The sequence below is a fragment of the Pantherophis guttatus genome, chromosome 2 (assembly GCF_059756535.1).
Source record: "Pantherophis guttatus breed Tessera chromosome 2, ASM5975653v1, whole genome shotgun sequence".
Classification (NCBI taxonomy): Eukaryota; Metazoa; Chordata; class Lepidosauria; order Squamata; family Colubridae; genus Pantherophis; species Pantherophis guttatus.
The window spans coordinates 75,979,087-76,003,815 of NC_142064.1; the positions used below are offsets into that span (position 1 = coordinate 75,979,087).

The following is a 24,729-nucleotide window of genomic DNA, read 5'->3' on the forward strand; positions in this document are numbered from 1 at the left end:
CACTTTCTTTCCCATTAAATTGCAAGCATAAGGGTGTTTCTTAAACAAGCAAAAATTATTATGGTTTCCCAATATATACCGCCAAGACATTGCTCAATGTTAATAATCGGAAATATCTTCCATGTTTCCAAAATTAAAAAGTGGGTCTTGAATATAATAAATGATGGTTGCTTTAGTTGTAATAAATAAATAACTCATATTTGGTTGGATTTGGGCCTTGTGATATAAAACTGTACAACTTAGTGGCTTAATTTGATTGGTACAGATAGTTCTACATTTAAGACCATAAATGACCCTGCAATTACAATTGTAAATCATGATGTTAAGTAGGGCATTCATGGGAGACAGTCTGATTTAATGACCTTTTTTGCCATGGTTGTTAAGTGAATGTGGTGGTCATAAACCCACTGGTGATTATGGGTCATTTTTTTTGTCAGAAGCCAGAAGTAAACATCAGTTTCTGGGGAAAACGTTGTAAATAGTAGCCACATTACTGCAAACCGTCATAAATGCGGGCCAGTGGTTGAGCACCTGAAATGTGGACATACGACTGTGGGTGACTGAGTTGTAGTTAGTTTTGGGGGGATCTGTCGTAATGTCAAATAGTGGCTAAGCAACCAGTTTTAAGTTGAGGACTCCCTGTAAACAAGATAATCACTGGCAATACAGAAACAAAAACATTCTTTTCATTGGATAAATTGAAGAGGTGTTCCCATTTCTGCAGTTTTCACTAGAACTTTCCAAACTGAATCACCTCCAGTGGTGGGATTCAAAAATTTTTACTATTGGTTCTGTGTCCATGGCTTGGTAGGCATGGCAGGGGAAGGATACTGCAAAATTTCCATTCCCACCCTACTCCAGAGGGAAGGATACCGCAAAATCTCCATTTCCTCTTCACCCCACTAACTTGCTTTCCAGCTCCGTGTGCAGGGTAACAAAAGAAGACCCAGCCGTTCAGCTGGAACTCAATCAGCTGGGATTTGAGAGGCAGCGAATAGATGGGGGCGGGGCCAGTCAAAGGTGGTATTTGCCCGTTCTCCAGAACCGATCAGAACCGGCTAAATACCACCTCTGATCACCTCCCATACTTATTGGTGAAGCATTCTTGTCCCTAAGATGGCATTCTCTTTTGCAAAGATGACCTTTACTTACATTAAATATGGTCAACCCTCATGGAACTGAAGGTCATCTTTTGCTCTTTTGACTAAAGCTTCTTGGCCCCTGAAAACAACAGGATGTTTTGGAAAATTTTCAGCTGTTTTTCTCTTTTGGGGGAAGATGGGGGATTAAAGTATAGATACTCATTCTGGGATTCATAAAGCTTTTATTGATTTATTCAAATAAGTTATATGGCTGCCCATCTCACAACAGGGACCCTTTTACAACCTCCATTTGGCATCTTTAACCATCAAGCCAAACAAACAAACAATCATACCACTGTGTCACTTAAAATTGATAGTTGTTCAGCAGAACAACTGCTGAACAACTAGTAGTAATATGAACAACAATTAGTAATATGATTTGAGGTGATTTGGAAGCCATTACATAGTGGCTAAAGGCCACAAGCAGCTAACCACAGGTTACTTACCATTGTCTTACCTGATTAACACGCAAATAAAAACAAAATTGGATCAGGTTACTTGAAGCAAGAATAGTGTCGTAACATTTTCTGTTTCCTTCTTACCCTCAATTTCTGGGTTTGTGCTGCAACTCCATTTGGATGCATCATGGCTATAAAAATGGGAACATCACCAAGAGGGCTTCCTACTCCTCCAGCAATACTAACTCCCAAAGAATCTGAAGGACCCTGTTAGAACAAATGCAAACAACAGAGAGAGATGGGTGGTTTAGGAATAGGAAATATAAATAAATAAAAGTTTACTTTGTTCTGTTGCTAGAGGCAGGTTCTAATCATGACAGATTAGCTGGCTTTGGCTTAATGTAGAAAACAACATTAAATTTTAGGTGTTGATACGGTAACCCCAAGAATCACAATGTGAGACTTTACAGTCATTATATCTCTTACAGGGCATGGAAGAGTAAGCAGAAACTCTGACTTTATTTTTAAGTACCTTTTCAAAACCCATACCAATTTACTTCACAACCCAAAATGGAGTCGCAATTATTGCTAGAAGGAAACATGGAGGCAGTTGCCAGGAGTGCTGTTATCCAGCTTTCTTTGGTGTGTCAGCTGCATTCCTATCTGCAGCAGGTAGGCGGCCTAACTGCTTGCTATATTAACTCATGACTCATCACAATTCACCTGGATGGAAATCACTTGGTATGGAGGTATTACTTTTGAGGATCACAATGTTTTGAATTTATTACATTTTCTTCGGAAATAGCCTCCCCTTAGAAATTAGATTAAGGCCCCTCTTTGACTGCCCTCATAAGCAATCAAGAGCTCCTCCAGAGAGCACCGAGAAATATTGTATGTGCTTATTGTTTTGCTGCTTAATTTCTATTTTAACTTAATTACTTTGTTTTCTGTGTATTGACCAGGACAGTCTGTATAAAATTTACTTCTAAGATATTCTGTGTGATCAAAAAGAAAACAGACAAAGGTAATTCTTTTTCTCAACTCCATACTGGTTGCAGACTATGGAAAGTTTTGACTGATCCAAATTGCACTCCAAAATGGGAAAGCTATAATAAGTATTTGAATGAATGGCTCAAATGTTTATGTCTGTAAATGGAAGAGATCTGTGAACATTTTGAAACCTACAAGGAAACATTAATATAAAATATTTGTAAAAATTTATTTGATAGATTTCAGCATACATTAGCTTTTAGTTTGATTCCTAGTTTATTGACAATACCCTTTGTGTCTCATTAAGAAACAAATAAAATATGAATGTTTAAATGCCATTAGTACACATGAAATACACCTTTTCATTAAGAATTTTAGGGAAGTACTATAATCGTATAAAATCATGCTCCCTAGTGTATGTTTTACCCACAACTTTAACGTAAATACACTTGTTTCATCTTGCAAAATCTAATATGAAATGGCCTGTTAAATATACAGTAGCTTCAAAAGCTATGTCTATTTTTTTAAAAAAATGTAACTAAAACCATTTCAGAAGGATTTAAAACATAATGCCAGTGGAAATTATAATTGGTAATTTATGTATCAAAACTTTCAAAACAAGCAATTTATGTATCAAAACTTTCCCAATATTGTAATATTGAAACAGTACTACATACTAGAAACAAAAATAAGGAAAATGATTATCTGCTATTCCCTAGTTAAGTCAGTGGTCTACACTGACCTATAACAATAGCACTAGCAATAGCACTTACTTTTATACCACTTCATAGTGCTTTTATAGTCCTCTCTAAGCAGTTTATAGAGTCAGCATATTGCCCCCAACAATCTGGGTCCTTATTTTACCGACCTCAGAAGGATGGGTCAACCTTGAGGCAGTGAGATTTGAACTGCCGAACTGCAGCTAGCAGTCAGCTGAAGTAGCCTACAGTGCTGCACTCTAACCACTGTGACGCCTCGGGTCTTATGGCACATAATCATTCAAAAATAGTCCAAATTCTAGCCAAAGCTACAATATGGACAGAGCTGCTAACTCACTGTCAAACTATTTACTAAGTCTGCACTATTATTAATCTTCTCATCATTCCCGCCAATCTCCTTCCACTTATGACTGCATGACTGTAACTTTGTTGCTTGTATCCTTATGATTTATATTGATATTGTTCCTGATTGCTTATTTGTACCCTATGACTATCATTAAGTGTTGTACCTTATGATTCTTAATGAATGTATCTTTTCTTTTATGTACACTGAGAGCATATGCACTAAGACAAATTCCTTGTGTATCCAATCACACTTGGCCAATAAAAAATTCTATTCTATTCTGTTCTGTTCTATCATACTTGATGAAAAAGTAGTCAGTCAATCACTGTGTTTGATTAAAGTGAACACAACTATTTGTGAACCTTACCACTGACGGTTATTTTAACATTAGTCACCCTAGCAGACGGTTTTCGTCAGAGCTAATTTGCTGCTGCAGACAAGATCAAAACTTGCCCCTGGAAACTTGACCGGGAGCTCAAGGATTTGAGCATCAGCATCTAAAGGACCAGATAGCATGACCATCTACCTCTTATGGTACCTCTCCAAAGCAACTGGGTAGCAGAAGAATCATGCTTCTTCATGAAAATTTCTATTTTCCAAATTTCTTGGAAAGGAGGCAGTGCAGTTTACCACCTCTTACCACATTTGCACATTTTAAAAGCTTTCTTTAGAAAATTATCCTTCTTTAAAGTAGGTTTTTAAGATTGCAGTTACTCTTGCTTTGCTGGTACACACACACACACACTTACTATGTTATGTTTCAAAATAATATTAAGTTTATGAACAAACATCGCCCATATGTACTATCATGCAAATTATTTTGCATCCTCAAGGGAGCTGTGGGCTTCCATTTCCTGAATAACAAGCCTGCCCTGTCCTGCAGTGAACAGGCTCTGAAGCTTCTATCAAACTGAATCGGGTGCCTTGTAATATGAAGTGGACCAGGAAAGTACCAGATTTTTTTTTAAATAATTCTGTTAAAAAGAAACCCTCCCCTGCAGATGTCTAAATATTCATATAATGAAGAACAGGTCTCTTTTTAAATAAAAAGAGAAAGCAATAATCATAATTCTGAAAGATAAAAGATACTTAAGAACAAAGCTTATGTCATTCTTAATTAAGGGAACAATCACAAAAAAAGTTAGAAAAAATATTTTTAAATCTTAACCCACAGGATGAAAAACAGTGATGTTGTTTAGTATAAATTCAAAAGTTTCTTTTTAAAACTTAGTTTTTCACTGAAAGCTTTGTTCAGTATATTTTCCTCCAATGCTTTCTTATTTTATTAAATATGCTGGAACCTACTTACCTTTTTTATTTCAACTGTTCTCAATCCTTGTATTTCAGATGCCACTATTAAAAACACAGAAATTATGGTTGTATTTTTTTTTCAAACTGCTGAATTTTCATGCATTTTAAAAGGCTATCTTGTTTTTTAGAGTAGATAAAAAATATTCTCATCAATAGACAATAGCTACTGTCTACTGTCTATGTCTGCTCTATAGCTAGAGCAGACATAGAAAAATGCTTTTAGGTTGGTGCTCATCTTCTTTCTGCAATACTGAAAAAAAAAATTGCTTTAGTTATATTATAGAAATGCCTGGAGGAAATATCATTTACTGTCTTTTGAACTTCCGTGCTCATGTGATCCCAATCTGGATACTTGGCAACTATCAGTTGCCATGCCCCCAGTCATGTGATCGTGATTTGTAACCTTCCCTGGTGCCTTCCCACAAGCAAAATTAATGGGGAAGCCAGCAGGGAATGTCACAAGTAGCTCAGTTAAGTCTCCCCCACTTGTGCCAGCTCCCAGTCCCTCTGCACTTGTCTCAATGCCCACCCACACACCCTTGTGCACCCTTCTGGAACCTTGTGCTTGCACTGAGCCTCCCCTACTTGCCACCACCTCACTGAGCCTTCTTCAGCTTGCACTGTGCTCCCCCCAACCATACACCCTTCCCAAATCTTGCTGTGCTGATGCTGTATCTCCACCGCCATTCATGCATTCTTCTCCACAAGCAGCAATTAACCTACGCCTTGCTGTGCTTGTATCATGCCTTGCTGAGCCTCACTGCATTCATTCTGCGCCTCCACCACAGCCAACATACTCTCCCTGAGCCTTGCCACGCTCATTCTTTGACTCCCCCACCACTCGCAAACCCTTCTCTAACCTCCTTCACCCAAATGCAGCCATCCCAAGCTCCACTGCACTTGTACCATGTTTCCCCGGCCGCCCGCACGCTCCCTTGCACCCGTTTGCACCCAGCAGTGGTCACGTACCTGTTTGCTAGCCTGCTTGCAAGGTACCTACTATTTGTGACTTCCTGCCAGCTTCCCCACTGACTTTGGTTGGAAGGCGGCAGGAAGTTGCAATCAATCCTCATTTAATGTCCCACAATCTTTGCTTAACTATGGCAACAGAGACTGCCATTGCTAAGTGATGCACTCACGCACTTTGCAACTGCATTGCTTAGCGATGGAAATCCCAGTCCTAATTGCCATTGCAACTCAAGGTCTATCTGTACTTATAAAAAATAAATCATTTTAAAGTTGTTCACATTTTGTCACAGGACAGCAATAAGAACTTCATTTATTTTATGGCACAGCAATATAATATAATATAATAAACAATATAAATAATGACTAGTGAAACTTACAACAATTCTTCTTCAAAGTGCTTTCATAACTTTCAGGCGGGTTGGAACCACCACCTGGGAAACTGAATGATGTCAGGCTGCCACTTCCTTCACTGACCTTAGAGAATTACATGAAAATTATTCAGGAATCATTGCTGTCTTTCTAAACCAATTCTATCTAATATTTTAGCATCACACATAATTTTTCTGGAAATATACCTACCAGTTTGGATCCAGGACATGCTTTCTATAAGAGCAAAGATAAAAAATCTGGATCTAAAAATAATACAGGCTACAATATATTCAACTATAACAGTGGCTTTGGAAAATTGTCTGGTATGGTTTAATTATTGGACCCAGGTAGAGATAAATTTATTTAAAGAAACATTCATGATTCCATGTGACACATATTATTTTCCTTACAGAATAGAGTTCTTAAGCAATTATCTTAACGGGAGGTATTATAAGGCCATTAGAAATACGATCAATTCTACCCCCTCTATCTCTATACCAATACTGCTTTGACGATTTACTCTGCTTTAATTGCGATAGCAAAAATTATAAAAACGACAATTTGATGTTTGTTCAGTGTGTTGGTAGATAAATGTTGACATTTACAACTTGTGAACTGGTCTCCTAAATATTACCTTTAAAGATATTTAATGTGGGCCGGTTCAACCAATTATGGAATTTAGTTGTGGGCTTTATTATATTTGATCATATTCTACAGAAAAATCATGTCAGAGCAAAATCAAATTTTCCTTGTTTGCTTTTTAAAATGTAATAACCGGTTTGACCCCCCCCCCCCCAAATGAAATTGGTGCAAATAGTTACAAACCTGGCTGCTCTGAGACATTCTCCTCTCTGAATGGAACGAACTCGCCTTTATTCTTCCAACTTCTAGTTTAACAACACCTAATGAACACTAGGAAGAAGACATAATTGGTTAGACAATAGTCTTGATCAGGGATCAATAAAGTAATTTCTTAGTTGAAAGAAATAAATACACCAGCCTGCCACTGGATACAATTATCAGTTGAAAAAATTGCATAATTTGTATAATAGTGAGCAATCAATATTGGGACTGGATGACTCAAACCTAAAATCCCAAATGGGCATAAATATTTCTCATGCTTCACGCCTATTACGTGCATTTAAAGGCTCACTTAAAAGATCTGTCTATAAACATCATTATATAAACATGCTAACTATTGGAACACCATTATTTAGCAGCAATTGTAACAAAAGGCACTTCTATCTTATACAATAAAGGTAATCCTTGATTTATGACCACAAATGGGACCAGAATTTCCATTCCTAAGCAAGGTGGTTGTTAAGTGAGTCATGCCCACATTTATGACCTTTTTTTTACAGAGTTGGTAAGCGAATCACTGCACTTCTGAAGTGAATCATGTGGTCTTTTAAGCGAATCTGGCTTCCCTCACTGACTTTGCTTCTTGGAAGCCAGCTGGGGAAGTCACATATGGCAATGATATGGATGTTGCAACTATCCTAAATACATGCCGGTTGCAAGCGCCCAAATTTTGATCACACGACTGTGGGGATGCAACGGTTTTAAGTGCGAGGACTAGTTGTAACTCACTTTGTTCAGTGACGTTGTAATTTTGAATAGTCAAATAATGAATGTTTAGTAAGTCAAAGACTACCTATACTTAGAATGAGAGATATTCTTAACAAACCATCTAAGTAGACTTATCAAAAAAACCCACTGCAATGACAATATGCATTAAGAATAAACTGTTTGACTGCCCATCAAGGAAGGAATCAGCTCAAAATCTAATTTTAAAATCCAGCATCAATTTTTTCAACTCCGTTGTGACTCTAACAAAAAATTATATTATCTCTTCTCTTAGCACCGTTAATGAAATTTAACCTCTAACATCTGACTTATTTTTCATTTTGACCACTGAACACTCAAGCTTCCTGTGTTCTTTTATGAACAAGCCACAACTGAAGAAGTCATTTAAATAGTAGCCTGTTTTTTCAACTGGTATTGCAGTTAAGTTAAATCTAAACAAAATATCATGTATAATTTTAATAGTGATGAGTACAGTAAAAAGATTTCTAAACTAACTGCTCAGTTCAGTCCCTTCATCTGATTTATACTGGGAAACACATATAGTAGGATTACTGTCACTCATTAAAAAATAACAAAAATGAACCCATTCTTTGTTCAGTGACTGAGTTCTATTCCAGCAACCAGATTGTTAAGTGAAATGGTCACTAAGTGAACATGTGACTGAGACAGACAGAAAGTGAGAGAGAGCAAGAGATGCTGCTAAGATCACTGGCCGTTGCTATCTCATTCAAATAAAATTCTCTCATGCAGCTACACCATCGTTACTCACATCGGCATGCATTGTTGTCAAGAGTGTTAAATTTGGTCGTAAAAGTGCACATTGATTGGAAAATGAATTTTTTTATTAGTGTTTATGATTATGATTAAAGGCTGCTAATTGAGGTAGTCATTAAATGAGGAGTATATTAAAAAAGGTTTGCAATCCCAATACATTTATCTGATTTTATCAAAATAATTATACCCAAATCAAATCAAGGATGAGCAACAGTTGGGATTTCAACCAAAGAGGGTCTGGATCAGATTCTGAATTAATGTAATATCATTTTATCTCAAATCTAATGTACCTTTAATAAGGCCGCCACTGTCTCCTGGTTAGCATTTCGAACATCTTCATCATTCACCATTAGTATCTGGTCTCCTTGCATTAACCTTCCATCCAGATCTGCTAAACCTCCTTTGACAATGTCCGACACAAACACTCCAGTGTCATTTCTACAAATGTAATATTCATGTGTGTTTGTTTTATTTAGTTATTTATTTGGACTCTTCTATACCGTCCTATAATATGTCTGAGTTGATCTATAAACAGTGCAGAACTGTATAAATTTAATTCTTAATCTCTATTATTTGTAAACATACACTCTAATTCACTGTTTTAATCATTCTTTAGAACATTCGTAAAAGGTTTATAATCATATGAAATACAATAAAATATTAATAATCTGCTTTATTTAATATTAATTTTAGCCTTTTATAAATTTGTGACAGATATTGCTACATATTTTATACATTTATAATATCTCATTTTATAAAAACCCATTATTACAAATGTATCATAAATTTGTTCGGTAAAAAAGCCTCAGAAATTTGAGAGCCAGGATTACATCAGAGGCACTAAATAAGAAATGTCTTTTAAAACCCATACAGATCTCTTTCTACTACCACAAACACAAGAGTTTGGCTTAGGGAGACACAACTGTATTTAGCGCTAGTAGAGGAAAAAAATCCTGTAATCTTCCAATTGGCGAAGAGGGCGGATTGGCTTGTAGGATATGCCACACCTTAAATTCAAGACTAGCGATGGATAGACAAGGAGGCCATGCTGGTGCATAGGATATGCAGAAGAGATAGGGAGAGTGCTATAAGGTACAACAGCCTTGACTTACTCACCCAAAAGTCTTTTGATTTTTTTTCTTGAACAAAACCTAGAACAATCCAAATATTCTGGGTATCGATTCTCTTAGTCTATGACCCAACCAGAATAGTTTGACAACCTTTAAGCTACAGTGTGTTTGTTTCCTGCACATAATAACACATATGTTCTGGTTTGTATGCTCTCCTAACAAATAAATCCCCTAATAAGCTGGTTTATTGGGTTGACCTGAAAATATATATTTTTATACAGAAGATAACTAAGAATTAAGCAAGAATCCAAGAATATACTGAAATTAAAACCCAACTATTTGGTTGGGTTGCCTTTTCTTAGAACCTTGTTTCTGGCAAAAATTATATTCAGTGTGAGTTTCAGAAGTCCCTCTCTGTACTTACCTTTTTCCAACAATACTTAATCCAAGTCCTTTGCCTGGTTTCTTTTGTAATTCAATACTCAAAACATCATACATGTCTTCTTCTTTATATTGGGCTTCATCCCTGTAAACAGTCAGACGGACTTTCTGTGGTGTCTGTCTGAGAACATTTATAGCTTCATCGTGCGTTGCATTCCTTAGGTCAATACCATTCACCTAAAATGAATAGAAGATGAAAGCGGAATACATTCGCTGACTACAAAAATAACATAGATCTCCACAACGGCCTTTTTCTCCCTGTCATATTTTTTTTTTTTTTTGAACTCTTAAGAAACAGTTTTATTTCTTATTAAGCAACTTGTAAGGATCTGAAGATCACAATATCTTAAGCCAATTTATGTACATCAACAAAATCTAACAGTGGTCAGCTGAAATGTTAGCATTCCTTGAACATGTTTAGAAATGCGAACATGCCGACTAGATGAAATCCCAAAAGTTTTATATAACATAGTTTCCTTAAAATTAAGGAACCATCCTTTAATTTATTCACCCCTGCCCTAAAAAAACCCATGGCACATGAAAAAAAGCACGCAAACAAGTTCTTTCAAAAAATGTGAGTTCACTGCCATCACTTTTTGGCATACGTAATTTTCATTGCATGTGATGGGGTAATTTTAAATCCTTGGAGGGCATCCCGAGCAGCTCCAGCCTGTCCTTCATTTTCAAATTCCACAAATGAAATGTCATGTCTACCAGGAACTAGGCGCACTTCTTTAAAACCAAGGAACTGATTAAATAGCATTGATAACATCATTTCATTTGTCTCTTCTGGTAGGTTGTTGAGGAAAAGTATATGGTTTGGTGGATTATCAGGCACCTGTTGATTCTGTGAAGCATTTGCTTGAGCATTTGCTGAATTTTGATTTGCTCCCTGATTTGGCTTTTTGGCAGCATTTGCAGCCTGTTCCAAGGATTTGGTCTTCTTTTTCTCTTTTCTTTTCTCTTTATCAGCAAATGTACCACGCATTTTAGAAATTACTTCAGAGTCTGTTTTTGCATACTGAATACGCATCTCCCTGTCATTTCTATTTCCTACACGGAAGGATTCAGTAGGTTGTATAATTGCATTATAAATAAAATAATGTTTAATACTGTACCTCTAAGATTTGATCACCAGCCCAGAGTCTTCCATCTTTGGATGCTGCTCCTTCTTCATATACTTCGTGGATAATAATTGCTCCCTGTAGATTTGAAAGATTCTTTACCATGTATTGCAACTATGTTAAGGTAAAGAAAAGAGTTTGAATGTAGGAAAACACATACACACATTAAGAATCAGAAGTCTCTATGCAAATGTATTTTTAAATAAGTTTCTGATGCTATAGTGTATTATTAGAAACTAAAGATGGAAATGCACTAAGAACGGGGGGGGGGGGAGGCAGAGAAATAAGATCTTAATTTTAAAAAAGGGATAGGTTTCCTCAGTCGTGTCCAACTCTATGGGAGAGTGTTAATTTCTGTTTCCTAGTCGAGGGAACCAGTGATGTCCGAAAATGCTTCCATGATCATGTGGGCAGCATGATTATACGTTAAAGGACGCAGAACAGTGTTACCTTCCCACTAAAGTGGTACCTATTTACCTACTTGCATTTGCATGCTTTCGAATTGCTAGGTTGGCAGGAGCTGGGGCAAGTAATAGGAGCTTACCCTGTCACATGGTGCTTGAATTTCAAACAGCCAACTTTCTGGTGAACAAGTTCAGTGTCTTAACCGTTAGACCACAGGGGCCCCTTGAGATCGTAATTATGTACCTTTTAATGAATACTACAAACCTGAACATTTTACATAACATTATAGCAATAATTATACCTAAAAAATAAGAAACGTTAACAGGAAAGTGTTGAAATATGATAAAAAGAAGGGGAAAAAATCTAACACTTTGAAAACTTTAGTAAATTATGAATTCAAAAATATATAAATATTTAATAAGAACTAGGAATGAATAGGAATGAAATGTAACAGAGGTGTGCCATTTTTTAAGGTATTAGTGCTTTATGAAGTTATGGATTTAAATTTACTTCCAATAATATACCTTGAATTTAAATTCATTTATTCAAGTCACTTTATATAGGTCTCATGTTATAATCTTACATCCACATATCTGAGAATAAGTGCCATTACATTCAACGGGACATTATTTTTTGTGTTAAAAATGTTAACAGAGATTGTATAAAGATTATAGAAATAATTTTTACCCACCAGTAATGTGTCAGCTCCTCCCACAATGCTCAACCCTAGACCAGTACGTCCCTTGGAGATACTGATTGTTGTTTCATAACCTGGGATTATTGGACAAGTGGCTGGGTCAGAAGCTAACATAGCTGGAGTTGAAGGCCTGCTTGCATCTAAAAACACAAATTAGAAGAGCTGGTTATAATCTATGATTCTAAGATACCTTGTTTGTTGTTTTACATCAAGAGTACCACTTTACAAGCCATGTTGAGAGTAGCTACCGCATAACATATTAACTCAATGGATATATGTCCTCGGTGGAATTAGGATATATCAGAACATCAACAATTGCAAGGTATACACTTCCTCAATAAAATTTTGATTTTAAATGAAAACCATCTTTGAGATACATTTCTGCCGTATTATAGCAGTCAGTAATATAATAATATATCTCATACCATTACAGAGCAACGGTTGACCATGGGACAAATCCATTGGTCTTACAGTTGAATACATTTAATAATCATACAAATATTTCTACTTAACAGTTGGTTAATTATAAAGATAGTTCTCAACTTACAACAGTTTGTTTAGTGATTATTCAAAGTTACAACATTGAAAAAAAGTGACTTATGACCGTTTTTCATTCTTATGACCAGTGCAACATCTCCATGATCACATGATCCAAATTCAGACATTTGGCAACTGACTCATATTGATGACACTTGCAGTGTCGGGGGTCATGTGATCACCTTTTGCGACCTTCTGATAAGCACAAATTGCCTCCCACCGACCAATACGCTCCCACAGAGAGGGCCTCCTCAGGGTGCCGTCAGCCAAACAGTGTAGGCTGGCGATCCCCAGGGGGAGAGCCTTCTCTGTGGGGGTCCCGGCCCTATGGAATGAACTGCCCCCGGACATACGAAGGATCCCCGACCTCCATGCCTTCCGTTGCGCTCTGAAGACCCTATTATTCCAGCAAGCTGGACTGACAGGATAAAGGTTTTTTAAATTGGGTTTTGATAGGGGTTTTAAAATGATCTTAGTTGGATGTTTTAAATTTGGCCGAATAATTGAATTATTTTAATAAGCTTTTAATTTTTGTTGTACATTGTTTTTACCATGGCTGTTCACTGCCCTGAGTCCCTCGGGAGAAGGGCGGTATACAAATATAATAAACTAAACTAAACTAAATTAAAGTCAATGAGAAAGCCAGTTTCACTAAACAACCATGTTACTTAACAACTGCAGTGATTCACTTAATAGATGTGAATTCACTTAGCTTAGCAACAGAAATTTTGGGGCCAATTGTGGCCACGAGTTGAAGATTACCTGAACCAAAAAGGCCAAAAAAGAAGAAAGGGGAAGAAAATTAAAACACAATACATTGGCCGAAAAGAACATATTGATTTCTATATAATTTGCTTAAATCTTACAATGGAGGACATTTGAGGTAACAAATCAATGACGTGTAGGCTAATGGCTGATTCAATAATGGGTAGATGTTTATGTGCATACATCAGTGGTGGGTTCCTCCCAGTTCAGTCCGGTTCGGCCGAGCCAGTCGCGGTGACGATATGACCTCACCAAACCGGTTCTCCTACCCCCCCACCTCCCCACCCACGTTATTCTTACCTTTTATTTGGTCCCACCCCCAATCTATTGCTGCCTCCTGAGTCCCAGCTGATGACTAGAGGGAAAAAAACTGTTTAAACTCTTGCCGCAGGGCTTCAAAGGGCCGTCCTACAGCTGATCAGTGTTAAAAGCAAACAAATGAGTCGGGTCGTAAGTGCGAGGACTTGGTCGTAAGTGCGAGGACTTGGTCGCAAGTGCGAGGACCTTCCAGAAATGACTCTGACCAGCTAGCCACGCCCACCTAGTCACATGACCTCCAAGCCACACCCACAAAATAAGCCACTCCCACAGAACCGGTAGTAAAAAAATTTAGAACCCACCCCTGGCATACATGTATATTGATATGAACACAGTGCACTGGATTTTTTTTTAACATGGAGTAAATGAAAATTCTTACTTTTAATTAACTCTGGTTCTGGTGACTCAGATGATGGAACAATTGGTACTAGCTGGATATCGGTTCCCTCGCTCAAAGTGGTGCTGTAAGTTGACAACAGTGGCTGGGAAACTGCCAGACCTTCCGGTTCCACTGAACTAATAGTGAGTTTTACATTGGGCTTTGATGTTTTCAGCAAACTGATAAACTTGTTGAAATAATGAACAGATAATAAGAAATATTGAACAAGACAAATTACCATGTAACAAACAAACATATGGCTGTATAATATTCAGAAGAATTATTATAGCTAAGTTGTTAAGAGGAAAGCAAATTCTATGTGTTTGAACAAATATTTGACTGAATGGCCATTTCTATAACATGTTTTTTTCCCTGCCAAGAGATGATTGCCAATATATCAGCTAAAAAATTTAATATGTATACATATAGTACAAACAAACAACTCATTCGTTCATGAAAGGAGATACTTTAAATTTCATTAAATATTAATTATTCTCATCCTGATCAACAATTATCTGATTGTTTGATATGTTCTCTTGGACAGGTGTCTTCAATGAGATGTGAGATAGAAAATGAGTTTTAAAAATGGAACAGTGCTATAAATCTAATTCCATAGAAATATCTACATCCCACATGCCCACTGCTCATCCTATCGCCTCTTCCCATCTTTAGTTAGAGTTGATAATTTATATTTTACAGTATTTTATTTTATATGCATGTTTTGTAAATGCCTGTTTTTGTGTATTTATCCTTTTTAACACATAAGCTGCCCAGAGTTACCCTGTGATAAGATTGGCAGCCTACAAATTTAATAAATAAAAATAAAATAAATAATCAAGCATTTTAGCTTATGACAAACAAATCTTTAAAAACTGCCTAGGGTAGTCATTGCTCAATTACCTTTTCTATAGGATAGCCCACCACAACTTCATCATCCACTGCTAGAATTTGATCTCCAACCTTAATTCGGCCATCCTGAAATAAAATAAATATGTTAACATAGGTCAAGGAGGAGGAAATGTACATTTTTATCATCTTTAGTGTTAAGTTTACCTTTCCTGCTGCACCATGATCTGTTAAGTTCTGAATAACTACACCATTAAGTGTATCTTCTTCACCAATAGCAATACCTATGCCACCTTGATCCTAAAGAATCACAAAGAGCAACTACCATTATTGAAGAGTTTAACCAATGGTAAAATGATACTTTAGGAATTCTATCTTTGCAAATTCTACACAAATAGAGTTTAAGTTAAAATTTTCAAACTGATATACAGATATAATCTGTATATATTGCTTAGCGCACTGTAAACCGCCCTGAGTCTCCGGAGAAGGGCGGCATATAAATCAAATTAAAAAAAAAAAAAAATCTAAGCCACACTTCAGGTTTTACATTTCTCAGAAACTTAAAAAGCATTTACAAAATTTAAGCACATCAAACAATGTTTTCGTGCTTGCTTGCTCATATCTAGGTATCTGTGTGTGTAAATAAATACATAAATAAAATGTGAGGTGATTTATCTCATTTGTACCTTCTGCATCAGAATAAAAGAAATTTACAGCCAGAAATTCATTTAGGACTAGAGATACGAACAGAACATAAATACACATATTACCTTAGGTAATTCCACATTTTGAACATTCTTATATAAAGTCAGATCTATTGGTAAATTAGAGCTTGAAATGTTCACTTCCCCCTAAACAAAATAAATATGTTAAAAATATATTCACAATAGCTATAAAAGAACCACATTTAAATTCACTAAGAATATGAAGTTACTTCTAAATGAAAACTGGGTCTGCCTTTTGATTATTTTCAATGGAAAACATTGTAAGTCGCAATTTTTTCAATCACTAAATTAAGATTTATTTAATTAATTTAATATGCATTGTACCTCTTCATGCTGAACCATCCCTGAAGACGAAGATGCTGATACCAGTGATTTACCAGGAGAAATAGCCATCTGATGGACAGCATCTTTGTTTCTATCATACAAAAAGCACACCATTTTAATTCTATAGAACTGGTGTTGGAGGATGTTTTGTTTAAACTTTTAATATCTAAATAATACTTTTGTTGTTTTTTTAAAAAAAAACTACATTGTTTATTTATTTACTGATTTAGCTGATTGATCTCTACCTCTCAGTCCAGAGGGACTCTAAAGTTAATACCTGCAATTCTGAAAGCAGGTATATAATTCAAGAAAACCCTTAGCAATGCTTTGATGCCCTTCCCGTTATCTGAAAGATGAACTGAGAAAAGATTAAAAGATTAAAATATTAAATGTTTCTTACCGGATAAAGATTATTTTTACTTTAGAAGGCGCACATTTGATGATTGAAGATGCATTCTGATGTGTTTTTCCATACAGGACTTGTCCATTTATCTGGATCAGCATGGCACAAACAGACAAGAATACACATTTCATTATTTCTTCCCAAATCAATTCTTTCACATGCAAAGCTGATTATTGTTATAATTGATTCAGTGTAATAAACTGTTGACTAATTATAATTGTTAACTTATTAATATTTTTCTTCAGCCATTCCACTGTAGATACTAATCCTGCAATATTTATTATTATTTTCCCTGTTTTCAAAATTGTAACAGCTGTTGGTTTGTACTGGCCTCTCTCTTGGATTGGAAAATGCCCTTTGCTTGATTGCAGTGGTTTGACTGACATTGAGAACACCATCATTAATTTTCACTAATGATTCATAACTTATTTTTTTGCCAAATGAAAACAAAGGCATGGAGAAGCAGACTGATAAATACAAATAATGGCAAAACAATTTGCAGACTAATTTATAGGTGTACAAGAATATCTGAATATTTTATTTAAATTTCCAAGATTAATCATCTTTAAGTTAATAGCAAACTTAGTATTCCGAAGTTCTGTTGATAGAACTGCTTCTGGCACCACAAATAGAAAAAAGCAATTTCTTTTCTTTACAAAGTCTGTTATGGAGGTTGGTTTTGAAATATCCTCCTGCCTGTTGTTTTAAGATTTTTTTTTTAAGATACCATTCTACACATCATCAATGTCCAAGGTATAATTTGTTGATATACATGAAATATTTCGACCCACAAAGATTATTTTCATGCCCTCCTGGCTGCTGTATTCTATTTTCTTTTACCTTTTTGACCAGGGAGGGAGGGAGGGAGGGAGGGAGGGAGGGAGGGAGGGAGGAAGGAAGGAAGGAAGGAAGGAAGGAAGGAAGGAAGGAAGGAAGGAAGGAAGGAAGGAATTATAAGGCCACCTTATATGATGATTCTGGACAACTTGCAATAACAAACAAATAACCAAAGCAGAAGAGACAAAACCTATCTGGAAGAAAAAAACGAACAGCTCAATAGCAAAATCCTGGAAGAGGTTTACCAACTACCATGTCTGGGGAAGAAAAGCTGGTAGAGAGAAGTTTCCTAAGATGGGCTCCAGTGGTGGGATTCAGGTAATTTAACAACGGGTTCTCTGCCCTAATGATTTCTTCCAACAACCAGTTTTCCAAACTGCTCAGAAAGTTAACAACTGGTTCTCCCGAAGTGGTGCGAACTGGCTGAATCCCACCACCGATGGGCTCCAGCATGAGTCCGAAAGCTCAAAAGACTAAACCTCTGATCCCAGTGACTGACCCAGATTGGGTCCTATAACATTATCCTGGAATATGCATATTTGCCTTCATTCATAGGAAAAGTCATGTTTGGTGGTGCGATAGTTAGAATGCAGTATTGCAGACCAACTATGCCTACAGCCTGGAGTTTGATCCTGATAGGGCTCAAGGTTGACTCAGCCTTCCATCCTTCCAAGGTCGAAGATCCAGATTGTTGGGGGACAATATGTTGACACTGTAAACCGCCCAGAGAGCACTGTAAAGCACTATGGGACAGTATATAAATCTAAGTGCTATTGCTATTTTAACCACTTTTAACAGCTATACAAATTTCTCGGAGAACACCATTCTAGAGGATAAACAAGGGAACAAAAGGGTCCTGTCTCTATTAATGCTCAAGAAGCAAGCCAAAGCTACAATCTTTGCATTTAGCACACGAAGTTCAACGTCAAGAAGGACATTTGCAGAGTAGCTTAACCCCAAATACCACCCCACCATCACAACAACAATAAAAACCAGTCTTTGTATGCTATAATTTGCAATCTGTAAGTGACATTTTATAGTCTACAACTTTAATTCTAGACCTGCCTGAGGCTCAAAGCCAGCTGGATGACTTGAGTCAATCACTCTCTCTAAGGCAAACCACTTCCATAAAAAGGACATAAGGAAAAAGGACTAGTTATGTAGCTGCCAAATGTCAAAACTGATTTGAACGTACAATTTATGTAATGAAGGGACATACTGATGAAAATAATGTTGTTTTAATTAAACCCTACATTTTATGCCAATTAATTGTTTTGAATTAATTGCTCTTCTGTCCTTAAAGTCAGTATATTTCATTTAAGTCTATTAGACACTTACTTCCAGTAACTCGTCTCCAATCTGCAGCCTGCCATCTCTTCCAGCTGCTCCATTTGGATCAATGCCCACTACAAAGACACTCATCTTGGATCTGTCTTTGTTCCCAGCTAGGCTGAGTCCTAATCCAGTCTTCCCTTTCTCCAGTTCTATCACGTGCAGATCTCCTGACAGATTCCCATACTGGTGACTGATTTTCCCTAAGTGTAAAGATTCAAATGGGTGGCAGAGTCAAAATCGATTCCAAAACTTTGGAATTCAATAGTCCTAACCTCAACTCAACATTACAAAAACAATTCAAGAATGAATTTATGTTTCTATTCACTTGCCAAAGTTAGAAAAAGGTATGCCCCCCAGCCACTTCATTTTTTTAAAAAACAGGAAAGTGAGAATCTATCCATCATTACTTTCTTCATTATAAAGACACTTTCTCTATTTATATGCTACTTTTAAGAATAATTTTTAATAACAATCACAATCATTCCTGCGTTACACATGAAACACAATTATATTAAAGCCTTATGGTCCAGATCGAATGCTTACAGCACAAGGAAACAACAAAGCTGTTAGTTTTGACCACAAATTCTACTCAAGCATGTCAAAGAAAAACTATTGAAAACATCACACTGCAGATAAGGAGGTAACTTACTCCAGCTGTATCCAAACTCATCCTCCTTATCCAAATCTTCCAGGTGATTGTTAGAGGACTGCAGCACAATTTCATTGCTCATTGCTGGAAATACTGAAGGAGGAGGCAAGGGCAGATTACAGGATGATTTTTTTTCTGGCTCTGAATCTGACTGACTGGATGCCTGTGGGGAGTAAGGCAAAATACAGTGTTTGAGGAGACAGAGAGGAATTATGGCCAATCAAAATGCATGGGATGATGAAAAAGAAAAACCCAGGACTTTAAAGTTAAAATACACAGCAACAGTAGAATAAAAAAGCAAACAAGACAGAAACTGCAAATCAAATTCGGTGAAGATGAACGCCTGTTCAGCCTACATACCACTAAATCTTTGCATGTCAGTTCCAAAACTGGACAAACAGGAACATGTTAAGGAATATGAATGAATCCTCAAAAGATAATTATGTTCTTGATTGTGCATCATTTTATATCAAAAATTGTCTCTGAAATAATAAATGGGGGTGAAATCTGATACAGACATTGCATTAGCCTAGATCAAGAGTTCTTGGAAATCTCATGATAGATGGAGAGATGCTATTATGAATAGCATACTATACTACTGTGGAAAAATCAAATCAGCAGGGAGCATTTTTTAATTTGTTTTCACAAATGGAAAAAAATGTTTTCTGTTCATGTTGATGGTTTTTAATTTGGTTTTATGGTTATTTATATTTTATTGTATTTTGCTGTGGTTTTTAATTTTGTGAGCTGCTCAGAGTCACTGATGTGAGATGAGTGGCTATATAAATTGACTGAATGATTGCACGAAAGAAGGCCAAAATGGATGTGACACATTAGCTGAATTCACATACACAGCATTCTTCAATTGTGTACACTATTGGAAGTGATACTCGTGAAAATTTTAAATAAATAACACACTAAAAATATGCCTTTGCAGAACTTATTTTGGAAATTGATTTCCATGCCCTTAGGAAAATATGTGGAAAGGCCTTAAGAAGTGAACCGGAAATAAAATATCTGAAATTGTAAAACTGTGCTGAGAAAGAGGGTGATGTCTTAAAAAAGACATTGATGCCTTTCTACAATTAACATTATCACATATAAATTTAGTCATGGGAATGCCTGAATTCTTTGCGGTATGATATGAACATTATTTATGCTCACACTAAAACAGCATTTAGAAAGAAAAGATGATGCCTTTGAAATTGTCATAGGAACAAAGTAAAGGATGGGAATGCAGGAATGTATACACACACACATACACACACACACACACACACACACACACACACACACACACACCTCTGGTCTACCCCAATAAGGTGATTGGCTGGCTCAAAGTCACCCAGTTATTTTAATGGTTAAGGTAGGACTAGAACTCAGAGCCTCCTGGTTCCAAGCCTGGTGCCTTAAGCACTACATCAAATCAGTCTAGTATAAACAGAACTTTCTATTTCTAACTGAACAAACAATTCACTTACAATCAATTCAACAAACATCTGTTTGCAGTTGCTGTAACAATAGCCTCCAGATACATGAGAATAAGATGGTAACATTAACTAACTGTACTCAATATTTGCTAGATTAACTTTTTACAAGCATAATAGGATTTGTGGAAGGGACAAAATATTTCTATCAATGTTTTTGTCCAAAATTCAAAGTATTATTTATTGGTTCGATTTATATGCTGCCCTTTTCCGGAGTCTCAGGGCGGCTTACAATGCATTAAGCAATAGCCTTCATACTTTTGTATATACCTGCTTAGTAGGGCTTTCGCCATCCCCCAAGCGGTGTTCTTTTTTATACAAAGTCAGCTTATTGCCCCCACAAACCGGGTCCTCATTTTACCTACCTCGAAAGGATAGAAGGCTGAGTCAACCTTGAGCCTGGTGAGATTTGAACTTGCAGTAATTGCAGGCAGCTGGTGTTACTTAACAGTGCTTTAGTCTGCTGCGCCACCAAGGCTCATTAGAAACTTTTGTTCAAAAGTCCAGTGTTCAAAAGTAACAGGATTCCCATTCATTTTGCCAATTAACTCAGCATTAAGTTTCTCCTTTAAGTAAACTTAAATCATGTCTGAAAGTTACTCTTAAAATTCTAGCTTGTTAAAAGACCTACCATCATACTTTCATAGATCAGGCACTATCAAAAGTTTCTCCTACCTCCATGTCATAATTTCAATGGAACGGGATGAGAGGGATATGAGCATGATGGCCATAATTCAATATGGAGAATATTCACTTTCAGCAAACCACTGGCTTATGAAACATTATTAATATTATTAAATGAGGGTCTAGGAAAGGAAGGGGAAAAAAGATAAACACATAAATATTCACCAAGTCCATCACAAACACATGGGCATAATCCAACCTTGTTAGTGTTGAACTGCAGAGGATCAACAAAAGGGTTAGTGCTGCTGAAGGCAGGAGGCTTAGTGAAAGGATTGGACTGCAGATAAGGCATTGGGAAATTCTATAAAAAATAAAAAAAGAAAGGAACTTGCTAATCAAAAGACACATATAATAGGGCACATTCACACATGCACGATCAGCATTTGCCCAACAGCAAATGGTAGCTTACATATAGTCCTTGACTTACAACCAAAATTGAACCCAACATTTCTCTTGCTAAGCAAGACCGCTGTTAAGTGAATTTTGCCCGATTTTACAACCATTCTTGCCACAGATGTTAAGTGAATGGCTGCAGTTAAAAATTAAATTAATAACAACACAGTTGTTAAATGAATCTGGCTTCCTCATTGACTTTGCTCGTCAGAAGGTCTCAAAAGATAATCAGATGACCCAGGGACACTGCAACCATCATAAATAAATGCCAGTTGCAAAGTGCCCAAATTTTTGATCATGTGACCCCAGGGACGCTGCAACAGGCATAAGCGTGAAAAACAGTCGTAGGGTACTTTTGCAATGTCATCCTAATTTTGAATAATCACTAAATGAATGTAAGTCGAGGACTACCTATATGTGAAACAGTGATTATACTTGCAAGTACTACACAGAAATAGGGATTTCTTCTAAATGATAATATTTTAATACTATTATTCATTTTTTTAAGCTTTATGAATAAGTAAAGTATTTTATCCTGAAACTTTCCTAATAAAACAAAAATGCTCCCCTTTTGTTTAAGGTGATTATACCATCCAGGATGTGGGAAAGTCCTTGGATTTATCTATCTAGGTAAATACAAATTTGTTATTTGTTCTGCCCTGACTTATTAAAATGAGGACCAAAATTGATACATTAAAAGAATTTTAGCACATTTCTTCACTAGTGATAAAGACTGCATACTATGGTAACAGAGAGATGAAGAAAGTAAACCCAACAAGGCTAGAACGAGAGCTGATTCTTTGACTCTGTATTTTTCAGCAAATAATGTATTTATAGCTTTAAAATATAGGAACACAGACATTTTATTTGCCTCCTTTTTTTTGAAAAAAAAGCTGAACTAAACTTCTGCAGATTTTTGTCTTTTAAGATTATTGTTTATTCTTACATTGTACTTTTAGGGCAATTTCTTACTATGTTTGGAGCACTGTTTTTAAGAGAAGATAGCGAACAGCAATTCAATCGGTAAGGTTCCAGTTGCCTCACAGCTGGCATTTATCTTGAGAAACCTTATCTGCTATATATCTGGTGAGAGTGTTGAGCCCTCAGCCTCTTAAACAGATTCAGTAATACTTACTCTTTATGATGCTAAACTGAACAACTAAAAAGTTCCAAAAAGAAACTTTTTATAAGAAGTATCTTGCTACTGATATACAGCAAAGAGACAAGATAGAAAGACCTGCACATGGATTAGAGAACAAACAAAAGTGAATTAAATTGAAATGAATATGGGCTGGTCACATAGCAAGAAGAACTGATAGCAGGTGGACCAAGGCAGTCACAGAATGGATCCCACTTGATAAAAAGCCAAAGAGACCAAAAACAAGATGGATTGATGGCATCAGCAAGCATTGCGGGCCCAATTGGCAAAAGAAAGCTCAGGACCGTATTGGTTGGAAATACGCGATAGAGGCCTTCAACCTGCAGTAGACAGACAATGGCTAAAATGATGATGATGATGATACAGCAAAGGTCTCTGAGAAAATTAGTCCACTTTATCTCAAAACACTGAGATAAAATATTTCCCTTTATTTTCAAGGCACTACTCTCTAGGAGGAGGTCAGCTTTCAGATAACAGGCCAGAACTGTTATTATATTTAAACAGGGGAAAAAAGGCAGGGACATTGGCCAACAACCTCTCACTCTTCCTTAATCTTTTTATACTCCCAAGAAGAAAGAAGTTGATCATGCTGCATTTGAATAGGCTATTGGCACTATGAGAAAGTGAAACATAATATACACTACCTTGAGCTTCTGAACAAAAGGTGGATATACTCTAAGAAATAAATAAATTACATTTTTTAAAAAAAATATGTTAAGATTGAATTTAATACAGAAATGAAAAAAAACCTAGATTAAAATGAACAGAGGGAAAAAAGTTTAGCTACACTTATATAGAAAAAGGCAGACAGCATTACTTGATATTGCTTATATGGATATTAAGAAAAAAGTAGCAGTAAGTCCTCAGACCACTTTTTTGGGACTATCAAAATTTAGCTCCGCTCTGTTGTGAGAATATTTGTATATGAAAATCACATATATGTGTTGTGATTATAATTAAGAATATATATTCTCTAGATTATTTTCATTAAAACTAAAGTGATGAACACACCACATAGGTTTTTTTCCTGAATAATTATTTCTTTCTCGAAAATGGTACTCTTGATTTTCATGGTTTCTTTTTCCCAAGTACTTTTTCCTTTGATTGTTTTATTGTGCTCTTGCACAATGATACCACATAACTTTGAACTCTGCAAATACGCATTATTGCATGAAACGTCCCTCTCTGTGATCTTCATCTAGGCTTTAAAGAAAGACTTCTGCTTCACTTCAGAAGATTTTAGCCTTGCGTATAAACAAATTTCAGGAAATAAACCAGATTATCACTTTCTTCAGAGAATTGAACAATACGTATTTTTAAAAAGAGAAATCCCTAACTTGAATCATTTCAAGACACCTTAAACATGCCACATTTCAGTGGAAGCATTAAAAGCACATACTGAAGGCAGTAAACACTGAATGACAGGATTACAAGAGACATACATGCAGACAGGCATTAATCATTCCTTATTTACAAAGCTCTATCAAATATAGAACTTATCTATATTTGAAATAAGAAGAAAGCTCCCATAAACATTTATGTAACTCCT

At 36.2% G+C, this 24,729-nt stretch overlaps 1 protein-coding gene across 17 annotated transcripts in view; it reads right to left on the reverse strand.

Moving 5' to 3' along the window:
* The window catches only part of MPDZ (multiple PDZ domain crumbs cell polarity complex component), a 105,177-nt gene that overhangs the window by 11,167 nt on the left and 69,281 nt on the right, over nt 1-24,729 (reverse strand). For 10 of the 17 annotated variants that reach the window (XM_087886254.1, XM_087886252.1, XM_087886253.1 and 7 more), the window contains 17 exons: nt 21,828-21,929; nt 19,458-19,620; nt 18,812-19,008; nt 16,634-16,725; nt 16,234-16,324; nt 15,955-16,035; nt 15,392-15,484; nt 15,239-15,313; nt 14,339-14,525; nt 12,334-12,479; nt 11,232-11,315; nt 10,097-10,290; nt 8,893-9,040; nt 7,067-7,153; nt 6,250-6,346; nt 4,902-4,945; nt 1,685-1,807 (listed from right to left, as the gene is read on the reverse strand). In XM_087886254.1, coding sequence (XP_087742380.1) covers nt 1,685-1,807; nt 4,902-4,945; nt 6,250-6,346; nt 7,067-7,153; nt 8,893-9,040; nt 10,097-10,290; nt 11,232-11,315; nt 12,334-12,479; nt 14,339-14,525; nt 15,239-15,313; nt 15,392-15,484; nt 15,955-16,035; nt 16,234-16,324; nt 16,634-16,725; nt 18,812-19,008; nt 19,458-19,620; nt 21,828-21,929 — 2,004 coding nt within the window. The remainder of the gene's footprint in view (nt 1-1,684; nt 1,808-4,901; nt 4,946-6,249; nt 6,347-7,066; nt 7,154-8,892; nt 9,041-10,096; nt 10,291-11,231; nt 11,316-12,333; nt 12,480-14,338; nt 14,526-15,238; nt 15,314-15,391; nt 15,485-15,954; nt 16,036-16,233; nt 16,325-16,633; nt 16,726-18,811; nt 19,009-19,457; nt 19,621-21,827; nt 21,930-24,729) is intronic. The other 7 variants (XM_087886259.1, XM_087886258.1, XM_087886257.1 and 4 more) reach the window with 1 other exon arrangement.